At 44.3% G+C, this 10,763-nt stretch overlaps 1 protein-coding gene across 1 annotated transcript in view; it reads right to left on the bottom strand.

Annotated features, from left to right (window-relative positions):
- The window catches only part of FSHR (follicle stimulating hormone receptor), a gene marked incomplete at its 5' end in the record, with an annotated part of 73,137 nt that overhangs the window by 38,174 nt on the left and 24,200 nt on the right, over positions 1-10,763 (bottom strand). The window contains 2 exons of the mRNA XM_015427667.1: positions 2,360-2,428; positions 8,211-8,288. Of these exons, the coding sequence (XP_015283153.1) occupies positions 2,360-2,428; positions 8,211-8,288 (147 nt within the window). The remainder of the gene's footprint in view (positions 1-2,359; positions 2,429-8,210; positions 8,289-10,763) is intronic.

The following is a 10,763-nucleotide window of genomic DNA, read 5'->3' as shown; positions in this document are numbered from 1 at the left end:
CCCCCCCCCCAATTTACCAAGCAAAATATTTTGAGAATGCCTAAAGTTCACAATAATGCATTTCAGATCTCTGTGAAAATATAAAATAACATGTAATTATTATGCTCAGTCAATTCAGAAGAACATTAGAATGCATAACATCATTACAATCATATTTATTGACCTATACATTTCCCAGTGTACTTTGTTAAAGATTGTTTTTATCTTTGGTTGCTTTTCAGAACCAGCACAGATGACAGATCAGGGGCAGGAATATATTTGAGTGCAGATTGCTTTGGCTGGATACAATTCCAAGAACATCAAGAACACACCGGAGCTGCAGATATATATTAATGCAGGCATGGCATCATTCTGAGTGGCCAAACTGGCAGCTTTCACAGGTGACGCTAAAAACATTGCTGCAGCGTGTGGGGGGAGAACTGGGAACCATAAAGATTTTCTTTTGATCAGCTCTAGGAAATGAACGGAGCTGCGGTGGCTCAAGTGGTTAAGATGCTGAACTGCAGGCTGTGGAAGGTCAGTAGTTCAGCAGTTCGAGACCCGAGTTGCCGCATGACGGAGTGAGCTCCCGTCTCTAGTTCCAGCTCCTGCCAACCTAGCAGTTCGAAAGCAAGAAATTGCAAGTAGATAAATAGGTACCACTTCGGTGGGAAGGTAACAACGTTCCGTGCACCTTGGTGTTTAGTCATGCCGGCCACATGACCACGGAAACGTCTTCGGACAGCGCTGGCTCTTCGGCTTTGAAACGGAGATGAGCACCGCAACCCTAGAGTCGGACTCGACTGGCTTTTGAGCAAGGGAACCTTTACTTTTACCTAGGAAATGAAATGCTATTTTCTAGAGTACAAATATTCTTCTGTTCAAGCATGACTTATAAGAAGCACTGTGGTCATAACACAGATGTAGGAAATAAACAAACCAAACAGGGAGACGCAAGACATTACAAAAAGGGAGGGGAGAAGCAGAGAAGAAGAGGAAAGGAGACCTCTCCCTCTGCCCCCCATTGTCCCACGGTGCTGTCCTCAGTGAGACAATCAATGTGAAGCCTCTTTCTCTCTGGCTTGCCCTGTGCCCTCCCCAGCCTCAGCTGTATTCCACTGTTGAACCTGCCACAGGGGATTTCTTTGAACTCAGGGGAAGTACTCAGACCAACAGTCACCTCTGAAGACTGGAATTGGCAGAAGGCTAAAGATCAAAGGAATGAGATAAGCAAAGAGGGTGTGTGTCTCTACCCCCCTTAATGGGCTAATAACAGCATGGGGGAGAAACAGTGGTGATAATTCACAAAACCAAGTAGAAAGCCAAAGAGCCAGCGCTGTCTGAAGACGTTTCCATGGTCATGTGGCCGGCATGACTAAACACCAAGGCGCACGGAACGCTGTTCCCTTCCCACCAAAGTGGTACCTATTTATCTACTTGCAATTTCTTGCTTTCGAACTGCTAGGTTGGCAGGAGCTGGAACTAGAGACGGGAGCTCACTCCGTCATGCGGCACACTCGGGTCTCGAACTGCTGAACTACTGACCTTCTACAGTCTACAGTTCAGCGTCTTAACCACTTGAGCCACCGCAGCTCCAATTCTTTGCATAGAGAGTGATTAAAATACAGAATTCACTGCCACAGGATGTAGTGATGGTCACAGGAATAGACACCTTAAAAGGGGGATTAGATAGATTTGTGGAGGATAGGTCTATCAATGGCTACTAGCCGTGATGACGACTGAGGGGAACCTCCACATTCAGAGGCACTAAACCTCTGAATCTCAGAGCCAGGAGGCAACATCAGAGGAAGTTCTCAGCCTCTTTGCCCTGTTGTTGACTCTCCAAAGGAACTGACCGGCCACTGTGTGAGACAGGATGCTGAACTAGATGGACCACTGGTCTAACTCAGCAGGGCTCTTCTTATGTTCTTATGTCCTCTCCTCCCTGCAGGGCTTAAACTGCTATTTAAGGGGTACAGGGAGATCCATGACCCCCATGTTGTCTAGCTTCACCCATAGGTGACCTTCATCCAGAATGATCACAGGTATTTTGCTTGTTCTGGGTGGGGGATGGGACAAACAGAGCAGTAGAATTTTGAGAACAAGCTGAAAGGGTTGGTGGACAACAGACTCTATCATGTCCTCCTTGAACTCCCAATCTACATTGACAGTTGACTGCATGTATATCAGCCAAATTCAGATACGAATTGACCAGTTAATGTTTTTAAGTCACATTTTATGTGATCAGGAAACAGAAGAAATATGCCCAAGGAACAGTATCAACAGTAATCATACTAAAAATTGTAATGAGCATGTTTTCTGCAGTAAATGTCTCCCACAAAACGTCTCCCAAATAGCCAAATTAGAAATAAATATTTACAGGTCAAACAAGATAGTCCCGTTGAAAGCATAGTTCTCAATCTCTTGTATTCCATTTTGATTCAGCCTTCTGTAATAAAGATAAATAAATATTTTCAATAGTTTAAAAAGTAGGGTTGTGTCAAAAATTAATCAAATATAGTGAACTACAGTAGGAAGGTATACATTCTTGGAAATGGTTAAATGAATTCAATGGATATTCCTCCCTACCCACTCAAAGATGGCCACATTCTGCAACCATAAAAGAGCCTTAAATAAAAGTGATGACACAAACAATGCGACTTATGTTTCCCCAATTACTGTACAAAGAGTCTGCCATAGATAAACTTCCTCAATGAAATGAGAGAGTGGTCAAAATGTAAATATCTGCAAGGAAGAAATAAACAAGGGAGGATGGTTGCCAAGGGTAGAGAGATACTTTCTATTAACCTTCCCTGTTTTTGTAGTAATTAAGAGAAGATGGAAGGCAAATGTTAAATAGCAAAACAATTAATTAGTTTGAGTTGCATGATTACCAATCAACTTGCATAATATTCAGATTAGGTAACTAGATTTGGTAATCCAATGCTAGTCCTCCAGCCTTCATTCATCAGCCTTTCAAAACAATTTCTGATCAAGGTCTTGGACATGAAATTGGAGACCAAGTTATGACTGGGTGTGGTGTGTGTGTGTGTGTGGGGGGGGGGATGGAGAAGATATAAAGGGAGCTCAGAAGCCTTGTCCATGGGGTTGAAGCTGAGCTCTGGACCAGATACATGCAGTAATAATACGTTCTCCCTCCACCACACACTGGAGTCCCTAACTCAAACCTCACAGCTGTATTCATAGCCCTAACCTGAGCGAACAGCAGACATAGTTTTGGTGTGCATATGACAAGATAAAAGGTAAAACTACCCCATCACCCAAGATGCTGACAGTCATCTGTCTCCTTGCAGACTGACTTGCCCATTCTCTTGCACACTGTTCCAGTGATAGGATTTACAGTTCACTGGCTTGAATGTTGGCCTTGCACTGCAGATGCTAAGAGCTGATTATATATAGTGGCTAAAAATGTAAGCTATGACCCAGGAGGCTTATAGTTCAAGCCTTGCCTCAGCCAAGAGCTTATTAGGTTACCATTAACCCCCCTCAGTTTTTGCATGCAGAAAGTCCTGGGTTTGGTCTCTGGTGTTTCCCATTGAAGTATCTCAGGCGGAGAGGCTGAAAATGTCTTCAAATTTTGGCAAGAGAGTAGGAAGCACCGAGATGGGCCATGTTCTAACTAAATATAAGGCAGCACTGTATGTCTGGGGGTGAATGAACATAAATGGGGGGGGAGTCTTGTTTTCAAGTATTTAAGTTTATATTAAATGTACAACATTTCCAGTTATGGATATTAATTTTCTTTTTTTTAGAACAAGGGCAAAAGTATTGAACATGGTGATTATGGCATTAAAATTTATCCATTGGGATTAAAATTTCAAGTTTTTCAAAACCATTTTTCAAATTTGAATATCCTAAGTAAATCCATCCATATTTGATATTCAAGTGCGATTAACTGATTAAAACACTTAAATGTTTGTAATACTGTCTCAAATTTCTGAGGAATTTTGTTTCTCTTTTACTTTGCTTCTTACTGCGATTATATCCCCGGGGACAAGTTAACTTACCATTTCACTTTCCCCCTCTATAAAGATGCAAGTTCCAAGGGCTTTAAAGCTTTATGGTTTGGGAGCAGCATTTAATGAGTTAAAGCCGACAAAGTTCCTTTGACACTCCAAGTGATACATAAACCACAAAATGACAATAATAACCAGGCATTCCGAGCTTGCAACTCCAGAGCCTGCTGGGATTTTTTTCCTAAGGCACAATAAGCTTAATGTGCCTTTCCCTCTCTTGCTCTTAGCTCAGTCCCAAACAATCTCCTACAGTCGGTTATATTTATCACTTCCACTGCATAATTTGCCTTCCCTGCTCCCATTGTGACTCTGCAAGGCTCATCCACTCTTAACTCAAACTGGCAGGCTTGAGTGATGGGTTGACAATGAATCATTTAATTAAAGTGTCAGAAAACCTCCACACTTGGCTTCTAATCCAGAGCGAAAGCTGCCCATTCAAGCGATAGGCTTATCTAAGGTCCGAGAGGGTGTGCTAAGGTTGACACGGAAATCAATTATGGTCATGGTTGGAGAGATTACCCTTTTGACTGTGAAAGGCACGTGCCCTGTGGTGTCACATCTTCGATGTATGTCAAAGCTGATCAGGGCTTACCAGGAAACCTTCCGTAACCCCCTTGGAAGTGACAAGCGAGAAAGAAAAAAACATTCACTGACACTAGCGCTTGTGAGAAGCCAGTGGAGGTGCAAAGAACCCATCAAGAGGTGGACACCCTAAGGCCCAGCCTCCAGCCTTTGACAGAAGAGTCAGATGGGGAAGTCATTCACTAGCCACTGAGTTCTTGACAGGAATTTCCAGGCAGTAAAAGATATCACTTGCATTTGGCGCTTCATATTGGGCACACTAAAGAGACTGTAGGATGGAAAACAAAAGGCTTTGCTTGCAGCAAATGGCTTGCTCTTCACCAGGAAGCAAAATGGGTCCCCTCCCTCAGTTAATATGAACAAGGTCTTCCATTTTACATGTCAGTCCTCAGCAATGGAAGAGAGGATCTGATTGTTGGAAATGTATGTGTTTACAACGATGGAAGAGAGGATCTGATTGCCTAAGTATTCAGGGTCTCAGTGAAGCTGGCAGCCTCTGTGCTACAAATGGTGTCCTCTCCTTTTGCCACCTTCACACTGGAGAAGGTGGAGAAGGCCTTATTTGTAAACCTGCAACAAGGTCTCTTTCTGTCCCCTGTCATCATTTTATAAAATCTCTACCATATTCTACCCTCACACCCCTTTGCACCATTTCAGGTTGCATATGAATCAGAGCTAAGGACATACAGAGATTTGGCAAGACGAGGGAGGAATCAAAGAAGCAGTGTTTAAAGTCAGAACTCAGATCTGTGCAGCAGCTTGTCCTTGAGTGGAACCACTGTCTGTGGACGACGCTAATGCAAACTTCAAACAAATGGTGATCATCACCATGAAAATACTGGAGGCATCTATTTCGTATAAGTTTAGATATGCACACCCCATAAAAACCAAATCAGGGATGCATGCTGCTTCATTAAGAAACCCAATTGTTCCCACACCACAAGAAGGCTTCTAAGCACACGGCATGACACCACCCCGAGAAGGAGCCTGTGACAATATCTTAACATTATGCACAAGTGTACCAGATTATCAGTGTCTCCAGCCATTGTTTGTCTGAGTAATGGAATGTCTGCAGCTGACTGGAAATATGAAGAAGCCCTGCTGTCTGTTAAAGCACCACTTGAATGATGGGGGGCTATCTTTGCAAATGCAAAGAGAGAATATCCTGGGCGTCATTAATTTTTAAATTTGCTACATGTTGCGATGCTTTGAAGGGGGAAAAAGCAAGAGAGGGAAGAGGGGGAACGGGAAAGTCGCTGAACACTTCTCTTCTTTCTCAGCTTTTATGATCTCATTCATTCAGGAGGCCTGTTTTTGAGCCTATAAAACTAGGGATGCCATCCTCCAGGTGGGACCTGGGGATACTCTGGTATTACAGCTCATCTCCAGAGTACAGAGATCAGTTCTCCTGGGGAAAAAATGGATGCTTTAGAGGGTGGACTCTATGGCATTGTACTCCACTGAGGTCCCTGTCCTCTTCAGGCTCCACCACAAATCTCTAGGAGTTCCCCAACCCGGATTTGGCAACCCTACCCCCCCATTCCCCCCCAGTGGTCAGGAAGACCTGGCAACCCTATGTAAAACCTAACTGGATGGAAAACTGTGGCACCAGCTCCCAACAGGTAAACAGTACAAAAATAAATGCTATGCAAGTAACAGAAGCTTGGCCATGCTGATCCATGTGGGGGAGGGAGCATTTGTGGTCAGTGGCCCCAAATATGCCAAGCTTCACCTCTCCATTCCCAGCTTTCTTTTTTAAAAAGTAAGTCTCTAGCCCCAGGGAAAATGTGCAGGCACTTTGTGTCTTGATTGTCTGGAAGAAATGGGGGAGGGACAACTATAAAATGGCTGGAGCTGAGTCAGTGAATCCTTTCCTGACCAAATCCATCACCTTCTGCTCCATCCTGGGAATCCCCAACAAGCTGCCTGGGGGATCTGTGGTGCCCACCAACACTCTTTCTGGTCCCCACCAGTGTTTTTATAAAGTGGGCTTTTACCCAGCAAGGATGCTGATTAGCCACTGGAGATTTGATTGGCTGTGCAGATTTTTTAAAATGTTGCTTTGGTGGAAGATGCCATCACAGCACAAGGATTTTCACCTGAGGCTGGTTCTGCCTCCTGCAGCAGCCATTGGGCCTCATAGGGCAGTCATTGTGCGGCAGCCATTTTGTGCCTGCAACCACCATGCTGTTTTAGAATTTGAAAGGTGCCCACAGGCTCAAAATTGTTGGGGACCCCTATCCTATCCCATAACCTTTACCCCTGGGGCCCTTTCTTCTTCTGGTTTGTTTCTTTCCTCTTTACTGGCCACAGCAATAAGTGAGAACACAGGGAAGAAAACTGAAGCAAGATTTATACTATTTGGGGGTTGTCTGTCTCCTCTGTTTGCAGTGGGAAATTTGCTTTGGGAGTAGGTGAGACCATTTGGGTTGCCGGGTCCCATTTTCTCCCCAGCGGGGCGATTTGGGGGGCGTTCTGGGAGGGGGCAGGGCCATCCCCGACACAATGACATCATGCAAAGTAACATCATTGAGTTGGGTGATGCAGCACTGCATGCACACACCTTTTCCCCAACCATTTAAAGGGAACCATCTCTTTAAATGGTTGGGGGGGGGGGAAGTGGGCACTGCACATGCCTGCCCTTTAAGCTGCGGATTTGCGGCTTGTGGGGCAGGCACACACAGTGCCTGCTCTTTCCAAGCGGGGCCACAGATGATTGTTGGGGCTTTCCCCCACCAGCCAGCTGGATGGTGTCTGAGGGGAGCCCCAAAAATCATCCCTAGGGACCATGTGGGTGGGCAGGAGGAGTTTCATTCAGCCTGGTATCTGGTTTTAGTTATCAGCTGCAAACTGCCTTGCTGTCAGTTGCCTGTGTGAAGGAGTGAAAGCCCCTGAGCATATACAGAATGCCTTTTACTCATAATGATTAAAAATGTGTAAAAGTCCTAGGATAACTGCAATTATTGGCTTGGATCTACCAGAGGGTTTCTTCAGCAGAAAAGTTTCCATCCACAGACTGCAATTTTCTAACCTCCCCCCTCAACCTCCCCCAGTTCTCTGAACAATAAAACTGCAAGCATAGGACAGTTAAATCACAGCTCTAGTGTTCACCAGGAACTCCATCCCTGCAAGGCAGGATATAAATTGAAAATAATAAATAATAAACAAATAATCTATGGTAAAACCATAGAATTTTCAGCAATTCCTAGAGAGACATGACAGGACTTCTGGGGGGTTCCCTAGCAATGACATCATGCTGTCTCCAATGGTGATTTTAAATGTATTTTCTTTCTCCCACTAGTCACTGGAGTGCCGAAAGCATTGAGGGCAGGAGATCTCCCACTCCCAGTGGGCACATCGCAGGAACTCCTTTGCATATTAGGCGACACACCCCTAATGTAGCCAATCCTCCAAGAGCTTACAGAGCATTTCTTACAGGGGCTACTGTAAGGTCTTGGAGGATTGGCTACATTAGGGGTGAGTCGCCTAATATGCAAAGGAGTTCCTGCTACAAAAAGAGCCCTGCATGGCAACTCTAGCTTAAACTGAGACTTCACAAGAACATCTGCACAGTCAGGAACACAACAATTACATTGAGCAGGCTTTACTTACATATCAACACGGTAAGCACTTAGACCCAGGAAAGCATTTCTTTCTATTTTGCGGATGTATATGTTGTCTTGGATGTCTCTGTGATAAAAAACATACACACCAAATCTTAAAACATGCATCTTTGCTTTTGGCATACAATGCAATCAGAGATGAGTGACTTTTTCCTTCTACCCCAGCCTTGGATATCAAGGCTATCTCCATACACAAAACCCCTTTATTGAATCAAGAGTTATCTTTTGTGTTTTTAAAAGAATTTTTTTAAGGGGCTAGGTCACTTTTATTTTATCTGGCTCTTGCTTTCTGAGCCATAATAATTCTGCCAAGGTTTAGGGGGGTGGATCTTCACAGTAGTCTGGAACTTTAATTTTCTTTAGCCCCTTAAAGACAGGATGTTACTTTTAATCATAAATAATTATGGAATTTAAGAAATGGTAATTGGAATTAGGGACTATATTAAGGAAATTTATGGAGCTTGGGTTCACAATAAAATCTTTAGCATCAAATCAGAGATCTGCAAAATGGGCAGTATTTGCTGACCTATTTCCTCCTCTGCTAACAACCCATGAGACTGAAGATGCTGTCATGGTCATTACAGAATTGTGCCCAAACATGTAGGAGGGCTTCAGAAACACAGCAGTAGGAGACCAGCAACCTACGGATGTATCAACAGTTATCTGGATTGGAACCAGAAACTACTTGCTCATCATGGAAGAATTTCTCTTGTCCATGTGATGAACTGATTGGTGCATTTGAAGCATTAATAATGATAAAACACCTATCCAGCATTGCCCTGAAAAAAGGTTTGTTCATTTTTCACTCCTGCAATAGGGATTACCCTAGAAAATTACTCCTCAAATGTTTTAAGGATGCAATTTGAGGCACCCAAAGGAATTTTTTTTAATTGTGCAGTTTTAAATCAGATTATTTCCACTCTTCTCAAAAACTGGAACAGGGTGAAAGTAAACTGGTGCAGAGTACTGGTAAGAATGTGGCCAAAGTGGTACATCCCATCTTCTGTTCTGAATCTCTGGAGAGAGACAGTACCAGTAAGAGATTTTCGCCATTGTGTCTGGAGTACCTAGCAACCTCTTATATTTTTGCTCACTCGATAGAAGGACACAAAATATTGCATTAGTATTTTTCCATGGAGATATTAGACACTGTGGGATTTAGTATCCAGATTTGAAAGACTTCTTTCTTTTTATTCCAAAACCAGAGGCGGGAGCTATAGCTCAGTGGCAGAGGACGTGGTTTGGATGCAGAAAATCACATGTTTGTTGCCTGGTATCTTCAGATAAAGGATCGGGTAGTAGGTATCAATGTTCCCTCTAAGCTGAGTTAGTGTGAGCTAGCTCACAGTTTTTTAGCCTCCGGCGCACACATTTTTGTCTTAGCTCAGGAGGGATGACTCCAAAGCAAACTAATTTATGCAGTAGCTCACTCACAACATTAATGCCAGTAGCTCACAACGTAGTAATTTTGCTCACAAGACTATACAGCTTACAGGGAACAATGGTAGGTATTAGGGAAGACCATCCTCCATGTGAGAACCACGAAACCTGTGAGTACCCAAAATACTGAGCTGAGGAGGAGCTGTGGCTCAGTGGCAGAACATCTGCTTGGCATGCAGAAGGTTTCCAGGCTCAATCTCCAGTGCCCCCCATTTAAAAAGGGTCAGGTAACGGGTGATGTGAAAGACCTCAGCCCGAGAGCCCGGAGACTGGCTTCCCGTCTGAGTAGAAAATACTGACCTTGATGGTCCAATGGCCTGATTCAGTGAAAGGCAGTTTGATATGTACATATCTAAGGACTAATGGTCTATTGGTATAAGTCATATGTCTTGAGACAAAAATGTGGTCACCCCCAAACTTAAGCAGATACAAGTCTGAAATTCATCCACAGCTCCCAAAAAACATGTCCTTAAAAATCAGTGCTAGTGCTTGAGAGTCAGTGTGGTGTAGTGGCTAAGAATGGCAGACTCTAATCTGTAGAAACAAGTTTGATTCCACATTGAAGTCTGCTACGTGACCTTGGGCCAATCACAGTTAGGGTTGTCAGACCCCCCCCATTGGAGGTTGGAGTCCCCCGCTGACAGGCCCCACCTCCTCACCACCAATCAGCTGATCAGCCGGGGGTGGGACTTACCCTGAAAAAGCAGGAGATCTATCCAACATGCAGCAACTTGCCTATGTCACTGCCCATCACTGACAGGATGTCACATCCAGGATGTCAGGGTGATTTGTCAGGTATATGGGCAAAAACTCTATTGTAGAAGCCAAATTTACTGCAGAGTTTCTGCCTGCAGAGTCTTGCCCTGATGTCCTGGACAGGATGACATCACTTGCGGAAGGGCTTTTTTGGTAGAAAAAACCCAGCAGGAACTCATTAGCAGAACAGGCCACACTCAACAGCAGAAACGCATTAGCATATTAGGCCACACCCCATGCCTTCCCTTGGCTTGCCTGGGCAGGCCCCCCCCCCTGGGAGGCTGGGGAAGGCACAGGGAGGCATTTAAATGCCTCCCCGATCCTTCCAGGGGCCCCCTGGACCCGC

Source organism: Gekko japonicus, unplaced genomic scaffold (assembly GCF_001447785.1).
Source record: "Gekko japonicus isolate JY-2015 unplaced genomic scaffold, Gekko_japonicus_V1.1 scaffold174, whole genome shotgun sequence".
Lineage (NCBI taxonomy): Eukaryota > Metazoa > Chordata > Lepidosauria > Squamata > Gekkonidae > Gekko > Gekko japonicus.
This window is presented reverse-complemented; position numbering and strand designations above follow the sequence as displayed.